Genomic DNA, 20,446 nt, shown 5'->3' on the forward strand with positions numbered 1-20,446 from the left:
CGTTTTAATGTGTTTAAAAAATAAAAAACTTTACAAAAAAATAAAAAATAAAACGTTTATTTAAAAGGCACCCTTGAGGGCATTCACGACACATTTGCACACATGGGGAAAATGACACCACGCCATGTAATCTACAGAACGGCGTTAGGACACGTACAAAGCGACTGCAGAGCAGTCACCAAACACACACACACAAACTACACAATAGGGTCTGGGCTAGAGGATCTCAAAACGCCCCTTCTCAAACAGGTATTTGTTCACGCAACGATCGAGCAGAGCAGAGCAGCGTGTTATTTGCGATTGCAAAACAACTGCCGCCCCCCCCCCAACAACGTAACTCCTCCCCCCGCTCCCTCCACGCCGCTGCCACGGCGGCAACTGCTGGGCCGTGGCCGGCGAGCGCCTTTTTATAGTCCGCTGCGGGGAGGGGCGGGACCGTCGATCGTCCGGCAGCCAATCGGAAGGGCTGGGCTGACGTCGGCGCCCGCCGGCCCCAGCCTGGGCCGCCGTCACGTGGCCTCTGGGCGCCGGTGCCGCGCATGCGCGGCTCCTCCCCCTTCTCCTCCGTCGTCGTTCCCCGGCGAACTTTCGTCGCCGCTTCTCTCCGACGTTGCCGCGGTCGGTAAGCGGGGCGCGGGGCTGGATGGATGCGGGGGGGCTTCGGCTTCGTTTAGGCGGGGGAGGGACTCTTCAAAACAGCCCGGCGCTCGCTCCTCCGGCTTTGGGGGTGGGGGTTGGGGACGGGACTACCCCTCCCATGCTCCCCAGCCGCGCCTGCCCGAGGCGTATGGGCTTTGTAGTCCGTCCATCCCCCCCCTTCCTTCCGCTCCTTTTCCCAGGAAGGCCGCTCGGGCAGCGCCTCCCTCCCTCCCTCCCTCGGCCAACTCACCAGCCTGGCCGGGTTCCAGCTGCGAAGGTCGAGGACTCCCGTCCCCATCGTCCCCAGCCGGGTGGGGCGGGACGGGACTGGACTCCCCCCCCTCCCCGCTGTCTGGTTGGAAAGGGAGGCGCGCAGGGCGGGAACCCAGAAGAAGAGGGAGCCGGTCCGGGGGTGGGTTGGGAGGGGTCGAGTGGGGGGACTCCCCCCGCCCACCCATTTTGGGGTCTGATCTCTCTTGGCGGGGTTTTCCTTTGGGTCCGCTTAAGATCAGGGGTCCTGAAGGAAGAGGGTCATCTGAGCCCCGAGGGTCGCCTTTGGGCAGCTGGATGGGGTCACATCTGGGGGCTTCTGGGGGTCTCCCTGGTGGGGCATGCTGGGAAGGGATGGGGGTGGGGGTCCTAGGAAGCCCACTGACCCCTGAATCCCCAGGACAGCCTTTAACCCTGTTGGGGGTGAGGGTGGCAAAGGTGAGGGTCCCAGGCAGCCTCTTGCATCCTCTCCTGACCTTGTCCCCTTTGGGGGTGGGTCTCCCTTGGCCCCAGAAGGAAGTTGGACCCTTTTTTGGGGAGGGGGTGGGGGTCACCCTGATCTCTCCTCAGAGGGAGCCCCCCCCCCCCAGAACCATCCTGGGCCCACTTGTTCTGGGTGCAGAGCTTGTCTTTATTTATTTATTTATTCGAATTTTTATACCGCCCTATCTCCCGAAGGACTCAGGGCGGTGTATACAGCCAAATAAAAACATAAGAATAATACAAGTAAAAACAACAATTAAAAAACTTATTAATTAGGCCGAAATTAAAATATCAATAAAATAGTATAAAACCCCATTAAAACTAAATTTAAAACTAAAAACCCTAGGCTAGCCCTGCGCAAATAAATAGGTGTGTCTTAAGCTCGCGGCGGAAGGTTCGGAGGTCGGGAAGTTGGCGCAGCCCTGGGGGAAGTTCGTTCCAGAGGGTGGGGGCCCCCACAGAGAAGGCCCTTCCCCTGGGGGTCGCCAGTCGGCACTGCCTGGCGGACGGCACCCTAAGGAGACCCTCCATGTGAGAGCGCACGGGTCGGTGGGAGGCGATCGGTGGCAGCAGGCGGTCCCGTAGGTAACCCGGCCCTATGCCATGGAGCGCTTTAAAGATGGTAACCAGAACCTTGTATTTTGTATTTGTATTTTACAAATATGTCTTTGTATAAGTCAGGGGTGTGTGTGTGTCTCCAAAATGGACAACTTTAAGGCTTCTGGACTTCAACTCCCAGAATTCCCCATCAAGCCATGTTGGCTTGATTGTCCCTGCGGTCAGCCAGAACTGGCTTGGGCCCGGTGCTTCTGGGTTAAGAGCTTCTGCTTGACCGCTGTGTGTTGGTGTAAGTCAGGGGGGTCTCCAAACTTGGCCACTTTAAGGCTTGCGGACTTCAGCTCCCAGAATTCAAGTGGTTACTGTATACAGGTAGTCCTCGACTTACAACCAGAATTGACCCTCATGTTTTCTTTGCTCAACAAAACAGCTGTTAAGTGAGCTTTGCAAGATTTTATAAACTTTCTCACCACGGCTGTTAAGTGAATCACTGCAGCTGTTCAGTTAGCAACTCAGTCGTTAAGTGAATCTGGCTCCCCTCTTGATTTTGCTTGGCAGAAGGTCGCCAAACGGGATCGCGTGACCCCGGGACACTGCGAACCGTCATAAATACGAGTCAATTACCAAGCGTCTGAATTTTAATCATGTGACTGTCGGCTGCTGCAATGGTCATTAAGTGTGAGAACCGCTCATTGGTTGCTTTTTTCCCCCAGTGCCGGTCACTAAACGAGGACTGCCTGTATATATTTGGATATTTTGCTCTTCCCTGACTCATCCTTTTTTTTTTTAATTTGCATTTATATCCCGCCCTTCTCCGAAGACTCAGGGCGGTTTACACTATGTCAAGCAATAGTCTTCATCCATTTGTATATTATATACAAAGTCAACTTTTATTGCCCCCAACAATCTGGGTCCTCATTTTACCTACCTTATAAAGGATGGAAGGCTGAGTCAACCTTGGGCCTGGTGGGACTAGAACCTGCAGTAATTGCAGGCAGCTGTGTTAATAACAGACTGTCTTACCAGTCTGAGCCACAGAGGCCCCTTTGACATCTCTTGAGGAAGTAAAGATTAATTCCGTATCTCGTCCGTTCCCAGTTTGTGTCTCTTGAACAAAACTTGATTGCCGGGTCCATGGATCAGATGCCAGGCTTAATGGTGGCTTAGTTCCGGGGGACTGTCAGGCATTGAATGGGTTCCAGTAACTGTAATATAAATCCAATTGTGTTTAAACCACGAATGTCGAAACTTTGCTGAGTGATCACACTTTTAGGAACGAGAATGGTGCTCTCTGTATATTTTTAATATTATTTATGTGTTTGTTGATTTTTATTATTTTATTTTTAATTTAATTTTATTGTTTTATTTTATATTTATTTTTTTAATATTTTATTTTATTATTTGTTTTTCATGACTTTTGTGGTTTCTTTGTTGCTTTTCGCATTTTTAATTTCGGCACCTGCCCAGCATTGTCGTAGGGAGTGAGATGGGTGTCTATACAGGTAGTCCTCGACTTACGACAGTTCGTTTAACGACCGTTTGAAGTTACGACAGCGCTGAAAATAGTGACTTAGGACCATTTTCCACATTGATGACCACATTATTTTCCACATCATCATCCTTGTGGATCCCGTTTTGTGACCTTCTGGCCTCTGTGGCTCAGACTGGTAAGACAGTATTATTAACAGCAGCTGCTTGCAATTACTGCAGGTTCAAGCCCCACCAGGCCCAAGGTTGACTCAGCCTTCCATCCTTTATAAGGTAGGTAAAATGAGGACCCAGATTGTTGGGGGGGCAATAAAAGTTGACTTTGTATATAATATACAAATGGATGAAGACTATTGCTTGACACCGTGTAAGCCGCCCTGAGTCTTCGGAGAAGGGCGGGATATAAATGCAAATTAAAAATAAATAAATAGCGAAGCCGGATTCACTTAACAACCCGTAATTTAACAACTGCAGTGATTCACTTAACAACTGTGCGGTAAGAAAGGTTGTAAAATGCACAAATGGACAAAATGCACTGAACAAATGTTTCTCGTAGCAACCTAAATTCTGGGCTCCATTGTGGTTGTAAGTCAAGGACTACCTGTGTTTTAAACCAGCCGAGTCCAATATATTGGGTGAAACGAGGACCCTGTGCTGTAGGATCGTATAATTCCCTTCTGGAACCCGGTGCTGTTCCAGGGACGGGCTGCCCCTTAACCTACGTCGATGGAGCAACTGCATTTGTGATCCCGAAAATAGCACAACGTGGAATGGCACCAATCTAGGGTCCTCATCGTTTCGGAAAGATTTGCGACATTTGCAGCTGCGCGGGTTATAGAGGGAGCTCCGCGTAGCTCCCATGTAACACCGCTCCTGCGCAGTCTGCACTGGCTATCTGTGGCCTTCCGGGTGCACTTTAAGGTGTTGGTTACGACCTTTAAAGCGCTCCATGGCTTAGGGCCTGGGTACTTACGTTACCGCCTGCTGTTACCACACGCCTCCCACCGACCCGTACGCTCCCATAGAGAGGGACTTCTCAGGGTGCCGTCCGCCAAACAATGTCGGCTGGCGGCCCCCAGGGGAAGGGCCTTCTCTGTGGGGGCTCCCACACTCTGGAACGAGCTTCCCCCGGGTTTACGCCAAATACCCGACCTTGAGATGAACTCAAGACTCATCTTTTTATCCGCGCGGGGCTGGCTTAAATTGGGATTTTAATGTTTAAATTTATTTATTTTAAACGGGGTTTTTAGTATGGGAAATTTTAATCATTGGGCTAATTTAAAATAAGTTTTTTAAATCGTATTTTAAACTTATATATTGTATTGTCGGTTTTATTATGCCTGTACACCGCCCTGAGTCCTTCGGGAGAAGGGCGGTATAAAAATCAAATAAAATAAATAAATAAATAAATAAATTTGCAATCACAATTTGGAATTTATGGGCACCAAAATGTCAATTCCCCAAGGTTCTTTGGGCTGTGTGTGTGCGCGCCTCTTGTCCTGAAAAGGTGGTGAAATATAAGTTGGCTTCTGTGCAAAGAGATCCATGCAGAAATCCGAAAGGATCAGAGGGGTTATAAATAGATTACTAGGCTGGAAATGCAAGCAGCATAGGCCAGGAATGGGTGAAATGCGTGTAAGACCCTTGGATAATACAGGCTGTCCTCGACTTACGACAGTTCACTTAGTGACCGGAATTACAATACACTGAAAAAAAGTGACTTAGGACCATTTTTCACACTTAACGACTGTTGCAAGGATCCCCGCAGTGGTGTGATTTACATTCAGATATTTGACAGCTGTCTCGCCTTTACAATGGTTGCTGTGTGAGTGATGATTCCTGTTTGCGACCTCCTGACAAGCAAAGTCAACGGGCAAACCAGATTCGCTTAACAACCGTGTTAACAACCTAACAGTGGCAGCGATTCACTTAACAGCTGTGGCAGGAAAGAGGAACCCCCACCCAGCTGAGGAATTCTGGGAGTTGAAATCCACGGATCTTAAAGGGGCCACATTTGGAGACCCCTGCCCTAGGAGAAGACCACCTGAGAAGCAGTGGTGAAGACCTAGAATATCCAGCCCTGGCCAGTTAAGACTTGTAGTCTTCAACTCCCAGAATTCCCCAGCCAGCCTGCTTTAGGATGGGTGGATTCTGGGAGTTGAAGTCTCCATATCTTAAAGGTTGAGAAACAGTGGTCTGGATATCCAGCCTTGGCCACTTAAGACTTGTGGACTTCAACTCCCAGAATTCCTCAGTCAAGGTTGACCAAAAAAAAATAAAATGTGTCAGGGTTCCAAAGAATTCTGGGAGTTGAAGTCCACAGGTCTTTAAACTCGCCAAGATTGGGTCCCGCCACATTGGAGCTGTCAAGATAGCTTTGGTCAGGTCAGCTTCAGGGTTGACGCAGTGGACAGAGGGATCCAATCTTGGCGACTTTAAGACCTGTGGACTTCAACCTGAGGAATTCTGGGAGCTGAAGTCTTAAAAGTAGCCCAGGTTGGACCTTCCAACTTAGATGTTTTTTTTGGTCCATCCTGGTTCTTCAAGTTTTCAATAGGTGACCTTCAGTTCTGGTCTTTGGGGAAGGTGGTCACCATCTCCTTGCCCATTTGAGCCGCAGCTTTCGTGGTTCTCCCCGTATCTTTGACCTTCATTTCCTCTGCTTCAATCCCTCAGGGCATCAGCCATGGTGTTGGGCATCCAGCAACTGGTCGGCTACCTGGCCCTGTGGGCCTTCTGCGCTCAGAGCAAACCCACCGAGAAGAAGGACCGCGTCCACCACGATGCTCAGCTGAGCGACAAGGTCCACGATGACGGCCAGAACTTCGATTACGACCACGACGCCTTCCTGGGGGTTGATGAAGCCAAGACCTTCGACCAGCTGACTCCCGAGGAGAGCAAAGAGAGGCTGGGGTAAGATAAGAAAAACTTGGACATGCGTTGAGTTTAAACTGAATTTAAGCTGAGTTTAGGTGTTTTGTTCCCTTTAGCCTTTTGTTTCCAGAATGACGTTCCAGGGGAATGTTTGGCTCTTCTAGAACAGGGGTCTCCAACCTTGGTCCCTTTAAGACTTGTGGACTTCAACTCCCAGAGTTCCTCAGCCAGCTTTGCTGGCTGAGGGACTCTGGGAGTTGAAGTCCACAAGTCTTAAAGGGACCAAGGTTGGAGACCCCTGTCCTAGAAGGCAGTTTCCTTAAAAAAAACCAAAAAAACAACAACAGGTAGTTCTCAACTTCTGACTATTTATTTCGTGACAGGAGATACAATGGCAATGAAAAAAAAATGACTTATGACCATTTTTCTTACTTAACGACCATTGCTGCGTTCCCCACAGTCACGTGATCAATATTCGGGCGCTTGGCGTCTCACATTTATAATGGTTGTAGCGTCCCAGGGTTGCGCGATCCCCTTTTGTGACCTTCGGCCAAGCCGAGCCGGTTGGGAAGCCCGATCCACTTAACGACCGTGTTGCTAACTGAACAACCGTGGGGATTTTTTTACCTCACGACTGTGGCGAGCAAGGTCGTAAAATGGAGCAGGATTCACTTACCAACCATCTCGCTTAGGGAAAAGAAATGTTGGGTTCCGTTGTGGTCGTAAGCCGAGGACTTTCTTGTGGTTGCCCAGCTCTGAGCAAATTAAGTATTGTCATGAAGGAGGGGACACAAACTTTGATTCTTTCCGGCTCATTTATTTTCCTTGCTGTTTTTTTAAGCCTGGGTTCTTAATTCGGCCTCTGTTTTCTCAAACCGAGAAAATAAATTTCTTGAGTTAAATTGGTTTTTCTCTCCAGTTAGTACGCATAGCCTGGGTCTCGGTTTCTTGGAAACCTGGACAGCTCATCTGTTAGTTTGCTGACCCACACTAGTCTAGAGAAAAGAAGGACTAGGGGTGACATGATAGCATTCTTCCAGTATTGGAGGGGCTGCCCCAAAGAGGAGGGGGGTCAATTTGTTTTCCAAAGCACCTTCCAAAGGCAGGACAAGAAATGATGGATGAAAACACATCAAGGAGGAGAGAAGCAACCTGGAGCATATAAGGAGCATTTTTCCTGACGGAAAAATGGCTGAGGAACTCTGGGAGTTAAAGTCCACAAGTCTTAAAGGGACCAAGGTTGGAGACTCCTGGACTAGAAGACCTCCAAGGTCTCTTCCAACTACGATACTCTTGTTATCACTGGAGGTTTTTTTTTTAATTGCATTTATATCCCGCCCTTCTCCGAAGACTCAGGGCAGCTTACACTATGTCAAGCAATAGTCTTCATCCATTTGTATATTATATACAAAGTCAACTTTTATTTACCTACCTTATATTTTATGTACCTACCTTATAAAGGATGGAAGGCTGAGTCAACCTTGGGCCTGGTGGGACTCGAACCTGAAGTAATTGCAAGCAGCTGCTGTTAATAACAGACTGTCTTACTAGTCTGAGGCTCTCAAGGGGAGAGTGTCTGAAACGGTATAGGGTCTCCTGCTTGAGCAGGGGTTGGACTAGAAGGCCTCTAAGGTCCCTCTTAGCTCTATTCTGATTGATTGATTTAATAATAATAATAATAATAATAATAATAATAATAATAATAATAATAATAATAATAATAATAGGCAGCCAGCAGAGAGCAAGAGGCAGGTGCTTGCTTCATGTTTATCTGAGCACCCTTAAGGAGGGGCTTGGTATGCCAACTGGGGAGAGAACCAGTGTATTAATTAATGTCCATTAAAACAGTGTGCATCGTCTCTTTGGTTTTATTGCATCAGCTCATGAAAGGCCCAGAAGAGAGCGAGGAGTTGGCTAAGGCTCTCTTTCCCCCTCCACTTGTCCCCCCCCCTTCTCTCTCTGCCCAAGTGTCAAATCACAGGAGTGACATCTGTGGTTATATTTGGCTCTGGATGCCGCCCGATGCTTCTGCTCTTCCAGACTGTGGGGGTGGGGGTGGAGAGACAGAATCCAGGGCTTTGGGGGGTGGGTCTGCTCTTACATTCGCCTTTTTTCAAATTTATCACCCGGGCATTCTCTGTGGATCAGAGTTTCTAGTTTTGGGTTGAACTACAATTGCTAGATTGATAGATACGTTGAGTGATTGATAGATAGATAGATTGGTAGACAGGATACATAGTTGAGGAATTCTGGGAGTTGAAGTCCACTCACCTTAAACCACATTGAAGAATTCTGGGAGTTGAAGTCCATCCCTCTTAAAGCTGCCATGGTCAAGAGATATTGCTCTGCTTGGCCATAATCAAACTGGTCTTCTGGTCCCTCGGCCCTTCCCCCCCCTCCATCTCTCCCCGTCTCCCCTCAAACCAGACTGAGGAATTCTGGGAGTTGAAGTCCACTCACCTTCAACCAGACTGAGGAATTCTGGGAGTTGAAGTCCACCTCTCTTAAACCACATTGAAGATTTCTGGGAGTTGAAGTTCATCTCTCAAAACTGACCGAGGATTTCTGGGAGTTGAAGTCCACTCACCTTAAACCACATTGAAGATTTCTGGGAGTTGAAGTTCATCTCTCAAAACAGACCGAGGAATTCTGGGAGTTGAAGTCCACTCACCTTCAACCAGACTGAGGAATTCTGGGAGTTGAAGTCTATCCCTCTTAACCAGACTGAAGAATTCTGGGAGCTGAAGTCCACCCCTCAAACCAGACTGAGGAATTCTGGGAATTGAAGTCCATTCACCTCAAACCAGATGGAGGAATTCTGGGAGTTGAAGTCTATCCCTCTTAACCAGACTGAAGAATTCTGGGAGCTGAAGTCCACTCACCTTAAACCAGATGGAGGAATTCTGGGAGTTGAAGTCTATCCCTCTTAAACCAGACTGAGGAATTCTGGGAGTTGAAGTCCACTCACCTCAAACCAGACTGAGGAATTCTGGGAGTTGAAGTCCACTCAACTTAAACCAGATGGAGGAATTCTGGGAGTTGAAGTCTATCCCGCTTAAACCGGACTGAGGAATTCTGGGAGTTGAAGTCCACTCACCTTAAACCACATTGAAGAATTTTTGGGAGTTGAAGACCATCCCTCTTAAACTGGACTGAGGAATTCTGGGAGTTGCAGTCCATCCACCTTAAAGCTGCCACGGTCAAGAGATATTGCTCTGCTTGGCCGTAACAAAACTGGTCTTCTGGTCCCTCACCCCTTTCCCCTCCACCTCCACCTCTCCCCTCCCTCCCCGAGCGCCTGCCTCCTCTTCCTCCTCCTCCTCTTAATTCTTTTTCTGCCTCCCCCTCCCCCACAGAAAAATTGTAAGTAGAATAGATGGCGACAAGGACGGGTTTGTAACGGTGGAGGAGCTCAAGGCCTGGATTAAGTTTGCCCAAAAGCGCTGGATTTTCGAGGACGTGGAGCGCCAGCGGAAGGGCCACGACCTCAACGGGGACGGCCTGATCTCCTGGGAGGAGTACCGGAACGCCACCTACGGCTACGTCTTAGGTAGGTCCAGCCCGCTTCCCCGTGGCTCACCGTCCTCCCCCGTCCCCCCCTTCCCCTTTTGTCTTGTAGCGCGATTGTGAGCAAAATAGACGCGGATAAGGATGGGTTTGTGACGGAGGGGGAGCTGAAGGACTGGATTAAGAAGGCGCAGAAGAAATACGTCTCTGAGAACGTAGCGCGCCAGTGGCAGGAGTATGACTTGAACCAAGATGGCTCCATCTCGTGGGAGGAGTACAGGAATGTCACCTATGGCACTTACCTGGGTAAGGGGCAAGTCGGCAGGGGGCAGCCTTGCTGGGAAGCATCCGTCGAACCGACGGGAGAAAGCCGGGGGGGGGGGCCCTGGGATTCGAAACTAGGCTGGATGGTCACCTTTTGGGCGGGGTGAGGGGGTTGGGTGAAGCCTGCAGGGGTCGGGCTGGATGAACCCTTAGGGCCCCTTAGGACTGAGGGAGGGTCACGCTGGGCCCGCCCTGGGCTCCCCACGCTTCCCGCTCTGCCTTTTCAAGTCAAAGGCAGAACTCCGGGAGTCGAACGGAGGCTGGTTAGATTGCCTCTCAGGGAATAGCGAAGCCTTCGGGGCAGCGGGGTGGGGGAGCTGGACTGGATGACCTCTTAGCGCCCCTTCCCAGCTCTAGGATCCCGCAAAGAGCTGAAGGAGGAGCCCCCGTGCCTTTTCAAGACAAAGGCAGAACCGAGGCTGGTTACAGTAGAGCCGGTGGGGGTGGGGAACGGGATGGTGAAGCCTGCAGGGGCTGGACTGGATGACCACCGGAGGGCCCCTTCCCAGCTCTTGGATTCTGCAAAGGGCTGTGGACGGGGGGAGGGGGTCATGCTGGGCCCATCCCACGCTTCCTGCTCTCCCTTTTCAAGTCAAAACGGCAGAATTCTGGCGGGAGTCAAACCGAGGCTGGATCTGGATCATGACCTTGGAGATGGGGTGGTGACGCCTGCAGGGGCTGGGCTAGATGACCTCTTAGGGACCCTTCCCAGCTTTAAGGACTTATACCAAGGCCCGAGGGGGAGTCATGCTGGGCCCCACCAGGAATCTGATGAAGCCCGCAGGGATGGCTTCAGGCACGGCTGGTCAGGGAATTCTGGGTGTCGAAGTCCATTAGCATGTTATCCCCAGGGCATTCTGGGAGTCGAAGTCCACCCATCTTCAAATGGCAGGAGTTGGGAAACGCAGCATTTTGTCTCCTCGTGTGCAGCTGTGAGCATCGTTTTCAAGGCAGCCTCCGCTTTTGATTTCATTAAGAGATTCGGGGAGCGATTGCTTTCAGCCGGACTCTGCTTGCTTGGCCTTGCCGATTGGCCGTCCTTGAGTGCATTTGATCCCCCTGGGCAGATTAAACCACGTTCTTGGCCTGACTTTGGTGAGGTCACGTAACCGGGGACAGATAAAGAGGCGCCCCGGCTCGGAAGAAGATAAAATTCTCGAAAGCCATTTTCCCAGATAACCCCCAAAAGTCTGGAATTTGACCCTGGTCTTTCTCGGTCGAGCAAAAACTTCTACGCTTCGCGATTCTAGAACACATGGAAGCTGGCAAAGCAATCCCGCCGATTGCGCTGCCGTGCAGGTGGTCCTCGACTTGCGACCACAGCCTCGCCGTCGTTAAGTCGAGGACTGCCTGAACTTTGGGCTGGGGCTAGACCTGGGATTGGCCAACTGTTGAGCCACTGTACGAACGGTCGAACGCTCGTGTGTCCTCGCCCGTCAGTAACTGAACTCGACTAACTCTTGCCGTTTAGATGACCCGGACCCCGACGACGGCTTCAATTACAAACAGATGATGGTGAGGGATGAACGGCGCTTCAAAATGGCCGACCAGGACGGAGACCTGGTGGCCACCAAGGAGGAGTTCACCGCTTTCTTGCACCCCGAAGAATACGACTACATGAAGGACATTGTCGTGCAGGTTGGTGGCTTGTTTTAGAATAGAATAGAATAGAATTTTATTGGCCAAGTGTGATTGGACACACAAGGAATTTGTCTTGGTGCATATGCTCTCAGTGTACATAAAAGAAAAGATACCTTCATCAAGGTACAACATTTACAACACAATTGATGGTCAATATATCAATATAAATCATAAGGATTGCCAGCAACAAGTTATAGTCATACAGTCATAAGTGGAAAGAGATGGGTGATGGGAACTATGAGAAGATTAATAGTAGTGCAGATTCAGTAAATAGTCTGACAGTGTTGAGGGAATTATTTGTTTAGCAGAGTGATGGCCTTCGGGAAAAAACTGTCCTTGTGTCTAGTTGTTCTGGTGTGCAGTGCTCTATAGCGTCGTTTTGAGGGTAGGAGTTGAAACAGTTTATGTCCAGGATGCGAGGGATCTGCAAATATTTTCACGGTCCTCTTCTTGATTCATGCAGTATTCAGGTCCTCAATGGAAGGCAGGTTGGTAGCAATTATTTTTTCTGCAGTTCTAATGATCCTCTGAAGTCTGTGTTTTTCTTGTTGGGTTGCAGAACCGAACCAGACAGTTATAGAGGTGCAGATGACAGACTCAATAATTCCTCTGTAGAATTGGATCAGCAGCTCCTTGGGCAGTTTGAGCTTAGCTTTTAGCTTTTAGCTTTTAGCGACTCTTTAGAGCGGAGGTCCTCAAACTTGGAAGCTTTTAGACTTGTGGATTTCAACTCCCAGAATTCTGGGAGTTGAAGTCCACAAGTCTTAAAGTTGTCATGCTTGGAGACCCCTGAGCTACAGTAGTGGCCAGAATTGTGGAAACCTTTTGGGAAAAGTGTATTTTTGAGGTTTGATGGCTAATAACACTTTTTTTTTTTTGAGTTTCAAGATAATCATATTCCACAGCTGGAATGGCCTGGGAATAGCCCAGACCTTCACCCAATGGAAAACATATGGAGCCGACTAAAGAAACTGGTTAGTCAGAAGCGACCCAGCAATAAAACCCAGTTAATAAGAAGCCATCATTCAACCTTGGTTTCACATTATAATAACAGCTGTAGAACTCAAAGGCTTGGTTCGCTCTATGGGCAGACGTCGTAAGGAAGACGTAATTCATGCTAAAGGTTACCCAACTAGGGATTAACTAACATGGCGAGAATTTTTGTAGATCTCATTTTTTCTACGTGTTTCACTTTTCTTCTTTATCCTCTAACTCAGTGGTTCTCAACCTTTATAGTGCTGCGACCCCTTTAATACAATTCCCCACGATGTGGCGACCCCAACCGTAAAATTATTTTCGTTTTGAATTTATCGCCGCCTGAAGCCGTCTTGGCTAGCGATCTGAACTGCTTGCGATTGCCTTGAGGACGGAGGCATTAAAGCGGAGACTCCTCCCCTATTAAGTTTATATCGTGCCTGAAGCCAGATTAGGTTAGCGATTGGGAGTGATTGCAGCTGGCTTGAGAGGGAGACATCGGAGCAAAGATTTCTCTCTTTTTTAATTCATCGCGCTTGAAGCCGAATTCGGCTAGCGGTTTGAAACCTGCAGCTGGCTTGTGGAGTCAACCATTGGGCGCGATTCTTGACTAAGTATACTTCCCATATTTCCGATGGTCTTAGGCGACCCCTGGCAAATCGTCATTCGATCCCCAACGGGGTCGCGACCCACAGGTTGAGAACCGCTGCTCTAACTGCTATTCTAACAGCAAATCCTTCATATAAGTTATTGCATTACATTCTTGATTAAATTATCTTTCCGTTGATATAGAATTTTATGGTACTACTCCTCCCCCCCACAAAAGTGGTGTTATTAGCTAGTTTTAGAAAATACACTTTTCCCAAAAGGTTTCCACAATTTTGGCCACTACTGTATCATATGTAGTCCTAGCCCCTTTTTTTTCTTAACTTAAATTTTGTTGGTTTTTAAATTTATATTATGAATTTTAATGGGTTTTTAGAATTTTAAACGTTTTTAAAGTCTTAGGCCAATTGTGTAATAAGTTTTTTAATTCTTGTTTTAATTGCATATTGTATTGTTTTTTTTAATTCTGGCTGTACACCGCCCTGAGTCCTTCGGGAGAAGGGCGGTATAGAAATCTAATAAATAATAATAAAAAAAACTTTTAGCCTTTTTAAAAATTGCCTGTTGATGATTTTATGAGCCCCATTTGGACACTAGCAGCAGAGAGGCTCCAGAATCGGGCAGCACAGAAACATCGGGAAGTGCAGTACATCAAAACCACACGGCAAATACAGTCCTTGACTTACAACCGTCTGTTTAGTGACCGCTCAAGGTTAGAACGGCACTGAAGACAAGGGACTTGTGACCATTTTTCACACGACCATTGCGGCATCCCTGCGGCCACAGGATCAAGATTTGGATGCTTGGCAAGATTTGGATGCTTGGATGACTCATATTTATGATGGCCGCAGTGTCCCGGGGTCACGCAATCCCTTTTGCGACCAACTGACAAGCAAAGTCAAGGGTGGGGCGGGGGGGGGGAGCGGATTCACTCAACAACTGGGTTACCAATTTAAGAACTGCAGGGATTCACTTAACCCCAGTTGTATAACAGGGTAAAACTCTTCTTCGCAAATTTCTCGCTCAGCGGACGAGAAATTTGGGGCTCCATTGGGGTCGTAAGTCGAGGACTGCCTCTAAAGCAGAGGTCTTCAAACTTGGGAGCTTTTAAGACTTGTGGACTTCAGCTCCCAGAATTCTGGGAGTTGAAGTCCACAAGTCTTAAAGTTGCCAAGGTTGGAGACCCCTGGTGTAGATTAAAAGTCGCCACGATATAAAAAAAAATGAAGAGTTGGCACCCAAAAAAAAGAGACTCTAGAAAGAGGGCAGAGAAGAGCAACCAAGAGGATGGGGGCAGTGGTCTCTAACCTTTGTGGCTTTGTGGTCTGGCTAGGTGGGGTGGGGGGAGAGAGGGGAATGGGACCACTCACCCAAGAGAAGCCTTTGGGGTGCCCCTCGCGTGAGTGGAGCTGCCCGCATGTACCGGCCTGTTACTTGTGCGTTAGGGTTCCGAGTAGGCCACTGCCTAGTAATGGGCCCCGGCCTAGGGATTGCAGATCCCCTGGATTAGGGGGTTGGGGGCTGAAACATCCAAAGAACAGTTGTAATCTAGTTTAACAAAAAGGACTTGGGGGGGAGGACGGGACCTGAAAGCAGCCTTCCAGTATTTGAGGGGCTGCCCCAAAGAAGAAGGGTGGGTGGGTCAAACGATTCTACAGAGCACCAGAAGGCAGGGTTGGAGATTACAGATGAACAGAATTGGAAGGGACCTTGTAGGTCATCTAGTCCAACCCCCTCCCCCAAGCAGGAGATTCTATACCCGGGGGGGGGGGTGAAATCCAGCAGGTTCTGACAGGTTCTGGAGAACCAGTCGTGGAAACTTTTGAGCAGTTCGGAGAACCGGCAAATACCACCTCTGGCTGGCCCCAGAGTGGGGTGGGAATGGAGATTTTGCAGCATCCTTCCCCTGCCACGCCCACAGAACCGGTAGTAAAAAAAAATTGGATTTCACCACCGGCTATACCGGATGGAAATGAATCAAGGAGAGATCGAACCTTAGAACTGAGCAGAAATTTTGGCCCAACCACTAGGTGGTGGTGAGTTCTAGTCCCGCCTTTGGCATGCCAACCGGCTGGGTGACTTTGAGCCAGTCCCTATCTCTCGATCCAACCCACCTCACAGGGTAGTCGTTGTGGGGAAAATAGGAAGGAGGAGTATTATAGATAGGTTCACCTGCCTTTAGTTATTTATAAAGATGACAATAAAAGTGAAAAATAAAATAAATAATGCTGCCTCTGATTTTTCCCTACAGGAAACCATGGAGGATATCGATAAGAATGGAGACGGTTTCATTAATTTGGAAGAATACATAGGTGAGGCGTGGCCAGATCCTGCCGTGGCCCCCCCGGTTGTTAACCCCAGGAAGGGCCAGAGAGGCCTTCATTGGCTTGGGCCGGGGGGGGCGGGGGGGCTGGGGGTGTCCTAATTGAAACGTTTGGAAATGTCCTGAGTTGGCACCCAATTGAACGATAAATGGGTACAGATATAGTCCTCAATTTACGACAGTTCATTTAGTGACCGAAGTTACGATGGCGCTGCGCTGGGGGAAAAAAGGGACTTGGGACCGATTTTTTTTCACACTTAACGGCCGTCGCAGCATCTTCGTGGTTATGTGATCAAAATTTGGCCGCTTGGCCGCTGACTTAAATTTACGACGGTCATAGGGGTCCCCTTCTGCGACCTTCCGACAAGGAAAGTAGACGGGGAAGCCAGCTTCGCTTAAAAGGTGTGTTACTCGCTTAAGGACCGCTGCGATTCGCTTAACTGTTGCAGCGAGGCAGGTCGTAAAATGGGACCCTTAGCAATAGCATTTAGGCTTAAATGCCACCTCCTTTTTCAGCGCCCTACGAGCGGTTTAATAATGTGTTATTTGCATATCGGCCCCCAACAGTTTGAACCCACTAAAGCAGCCATCTCGCTTAGTAACGGGAACATTGGGCTCAATTTTGGCCATAAGTCGAGGACCGCCTGCGTCGTGCAGTGTGACGCCCGGGACCCGACGGTTAGAATTGAGACCCTCCCGGCCTTCCCTCTCCACAGGTGACATGTACAGCCACGACGGCAACACGGAGGAACCCGAGTGGGTCAAAACGGAACGGGAACAATTCGTGGAGTTCCGGGACAAGAACCACGACGGGAAGATGGACAAGGAAGAGACCAAAGACTGGATCCTGCCCTCCGATTACGACCACGCCGAGGCCGAAGCGCGGCACCTGGTTTACGAGTCGGATAAGGACAAGGTGAGAGGGCTTCCCCCTGAGGCAGGGGTCGGCAACCTTAAGCACTCAAAGAGCCACAAAGGTCCTGTTCAATTCTGGAGCCGACCGCAAGTCCGGTTCCCCTACCATAGAGTCTCCTCCTAGCGTGGAGTCCTTTTTCCTCTACCTATCCTAACCGAAAGCCCTGTCAATTGTGGAGCCGACCAGCAATAGGGAGCCACGGCAGAGGGATGAAAGAGCCAGATGCGACTCCAGAGCCGTGGGTTGCTGAGCCCTGTCCTGGGGGGAGAGGAACACCTGCCTCTCGTCTCAGGGTTTTTCTCCCCAGCTCAGCTGAGACCCAGAAAAGTCCCCTGTTCCTCCTCCTGGATGGCTGAAAGGAGGGGAACAAGGTTGCATAGATGCATGCCTCCCCCCCTCCCAACTCTGTTAGGATGGGTCACTCTGGGCCTGGTGGGGGGCTCAGGGGCACCCTTTCGTCTTTGGGGGGGCCTGGGTGGTCTCTGAGCTGGGTGGTTTTCTTGCAAGACCCAAAGGTGTTTTTTTTCAAGAGGCAACTGGACTTTCTTGCAAGACGTTTCATGAGTCAACTAGGGAACATGATCAGAGTTAGAGGGGGGAATGGGATTTGTGGGGAGGAGAAGGAGGAGGAAGAGAAGGAGAAGAAGGGGAGGGGCGGAGGAGGACTGTGGAGCACTTGGTGCTCTGTGACCTTGGTGGTTTTCTTGCAGATGTTTCGTGACCCAAGTAGGGAACATCATTGGTGCTAGATGGTTCTATAGACGAAGAGGAGGAGAAGGAAAAAGGAGGAAGAGAAGGAAGGAAGGAGAGCTGGTTCTATAGACGAAGAGGAGGAGGAAGAGAGGAAGGAAGGAGCTGGTTCTATAGGCGAAGAGGAGGAGGAGGAAGAGAAGGAAGGAGGGGGAGCGGGTCCTATAGACGAAGAGGAGGAGAAGGAAAAAGGAGGAAGAGAAGGAAGGAAGGGGAGCTGGTTCTATAGACGAAGAGGAGGAGAAGGAAAAAGGAGGAAGAGAAGGAAGGAAGGGGAGCTGGTTCTATAGACGAAGAGGAGGAGAAGGAAAAAGGAGGAAGAGAAGGAAGGAAGGGGAGCTGGTTCTATAGACGAAGAGGAGGAGAAGAAAAAAGGAGGAAGAGAAGGAAGGAAGGGGAGAGAAAAGGAAGGAGAAGAGGAGGAGGAGGAAGAGAAGGAGAAGAGGCCGAAGGAATGAAGGGGAGGAAAAGAATGGGGTGGAGGAGAAGGAGGAGGAGGAGAAGGAAAAGGAGGAAGAGAAGGAAGGAGAAGAGGAGGAGAAGGAAAGGAGGAACAGAAGGAGGAGGACTCCCTGAGTCTTGGTGGTTTTCTCACCGACGTTTCATCTCCCAACTAGGGAACACTATCAGTGCTAAATGGAAGCAGGGTTTGTAGAGGAGGAAGAGGACCGACGGGGTCCTGGGTGTTCTTTGAACTTGGTTGCTTTTTCGCAGACGTTTCACGACCCAACTAGGCAATGCCATCAGTGCCTGCCCCGCTTGTTTCACCTTTGGCTTTCCTTTCCTCTCCCAGGACGGCAAGCTCACCAGAGAAGAAATTGTGGACAAGTACGATCTGTTTGTGGGCAGCCAGGCCACGGACTTCGGGGAAGCCTTAGTACGACACGACGAATTCTGAACCAGGAATCTCCCTTTTTTTTTTAAAGGAAGAAGGTGGTTTATTTTTTTGGGGGGGGGAGTGTTGTTTTTACCGTTTCAGGATTAACACAAGAAAAGGCTCACTATCAAGACTCAGTTTCAGAATTTTTTTTGGGGGGGGGAGGAGAAGAAACCCTCCCCCCCAGTTGGTCCCATCCTCCTCACTTCCCCTCCCCTCCTCTGACTTCTCTCCAAGGTGGGAGGGACATCATGGTTCTCGTTGAAACCCCAAAGTTTTCCGTTTTTGTTTTTTAAATAGATTTGCATGTCCTTTTTATGTCTTTTAACAGGTTCAGTTTTATTTTTGTATTTGTATTTTTATTTTTGGGTTCCGTGTGAAAAGGAGAACATGTGTCCCGAAACATTAGGACTATCGAGGTGGGCAACCTCTCCCCTCCCTTTTTTAAAGGAAGAAGGTGTTTTTTTTTTGGGGGGGGTGGAGTGTTGTTTTTACCGTTTCAGGATTAACACAAGAAAAGACTCGCTATCAAGACTCAGTTTCAGCCGAGAATTTTTTTTGGGGGGGGGGGAGGAGAAGAAACCCTCCCCCCCAGTTGGTCCCATCCTCCTCACTTCCCCTCCCCTCCAAGGTGGGAGGGACATCATGGTTCTCGTTGAAACCCCAAAGTTTTCCGTTTTTGTTTTTTAAATAGATTTGCATGTCCTTTTTATGTCTTTTAACAGGTTCAGTTTTATTTTTGTATTTGTATTTTTATTTTTGGGTTCCGTGTGAAAAGGAGAACATGTGTCCCGAAACATTAGGACTATCGAGGTGGGGCGCAACCCTCTCCCCCCCTCCCCTTTTTTTTAAAAAAAGAGTCAGTTTTTTTTCTTTTTAGCCACCAACTCAGAAAGCCGGAGAACAAGACACAGCCGAGGGGGGTGGGATCTACACTCAAAAGACACCCCCCCCCCTGTGCTTTCATCTTCCAAAAAAGCCAACAAGAGAATTTGAGGGCTCGTTTAGCTTCTCTGCCTCCGGGCAGGAGGTCCCCCTGCCTCGAAAGCTGCAAAAATCTCGACTTAAAAAATAATCTGGCGTCTCCTTCGCTTCCGACATCCGAACAACCTCCGGAGTGCTGCCCCGTGCCTCAGTTTCCCCAGCATCCTTCAAATTGCATCGTTTGCAGGAGCTGCGTGGTTGGCGATGGTGCGAGCCACGGTTCAAGATTTCACCTGGGACTCTGGTTACTAATATTCAAGCTTGGCGATCTCTGCTTGGTGTCCGCTCCGGGTTTAAAAAATTGGCTGCTCGGGAAGACGTGGAAGAGGCGAGATTGAATTGGGTCTGTCCCAGGTCGAAGTAGCCAACCTAGTTTCTTCTCCCAGACGGTCATTTGTTAAATGTAGAGTAGGGGGCAAACCCTCAGTTGGGTCTTTAGAAGGAGAGAGAAAAGGGGGGCGGAGGGTGTGGGGGGCTGGCAGCTTAAAGACGCCGGGATATTCTGCATTTTTGAAGTGCCTTTTTCATTAAGCGGTTTGCCCAACTCCTAAAATGAATGCAGAATAGGGGGGGATACAAAGAGACCCCCAGACCCTAATCTGTCAGGGTAAGTCCTTCCCTCGCTGGAGAAGTCAAATCTGCCCTCTTCTCCCGTGCTTCGATTTTTGGAAATGACACCGTCCTGCATTTTTTTCCCCACTCCCCCCCCCCCCCCGGCTTCTCCGATATTTGTAAGAAAAATACCTTGACGTTACGGCCACCTTTCCTTAAACTCCCGCGCCCCCCCCCCCAAATTTGGGGCCGGTTTGTCGAGACTGCTGCTTCGCAAGTCGTGTGGATTTGCGGGGGGTCGGTTCGACGGGGTGCTGCGCTTACTCAAAATCTGTTCCTCGCCCCAAGGGCCAGCTCCTTCTGAGCTTTTGCAAATGAAATAATGCTATTTTTTTGCCCCCCCCTCTCGCCTTGCAAAACTCGAGGGAGAACATTTTGCCAGGCGCAGAAGCCCCCCCACCCACCCCGTAAGCTTGCTTCTCCACCTGGCTTCCTATAACACTAATGGTGAATTTCTTAACAAGGTTTTCTGAGTGCGGGAGCACCCCGATAGCCAAAGGTGGAACCTTGAAAGAGTATTGCTTTCTGGTCATTTTTAATCCCCTTAGTGCAGGGGTCTGCAAACTTGGCTCTTTTAAGACTTGTGGACTTCAACTCCTAGAGTTCCTCAGCCAGCAAA

The 20,446-nt window shown here is 49.3% G+C and overlaps 1 protein-coding gene across 2 annotated transcripts; it reads left to right on the forward strand.

The window, feature by feature from the left end:
• Positions 1–513: 513 nt before the first annotated feature.
• On the forward strand, positions 514–18,573 carry CALU (calumenin). 2 transcript variants are annotated; one of them, XM_058190159.1, is made up of 7 exons: positions 514–622; positions 6,115–6,351; positions 9,669–9,862; positions 11,615–11,781; positions 15,617–15,677; positions 16,405–16,604; positions 18,148–18,573. In XM_058190159.1, exons 1-7 carry the CDS (start codon positions 540–542, stop codon positions 18,250–18,252), a joined length of 1,047 nt encoding a protein of 348 aa, XP_058046142.1. In that variant the 5' UTR covers positions 514–539; the 3' UTR covers positions 18,253–18,573. The 2 variants fall into 2 exon arrangements, with proteins under 2 accessions (XP_058046142.1, XP_058046141.1); XM_058190158.1 differs by lacking the exon at positions 9,669–9,862 and adding an exon at positions 9,932–10,125.
• The last annotated feature ends 1,873 nt before the right edge of the window (positions 18,574–20,446 follow it).

The sequence above is a fragment of the Ahaetulla prasina genome, chromosome 7, assembly GCF_028640845.1.
Source record: "Ahaetulla prasina isolate Xishuangbanna chromosome 7, ASM2864084v1, whole genome shotgun sequence".
Classification (NCBI taxonomy): domain Eukaryota; kingdom Metazoa; phylum Chordata; class Lepidosauria; order Squamata; family Colubridae; genus Ahaetulla; species Ahaetulla prasina.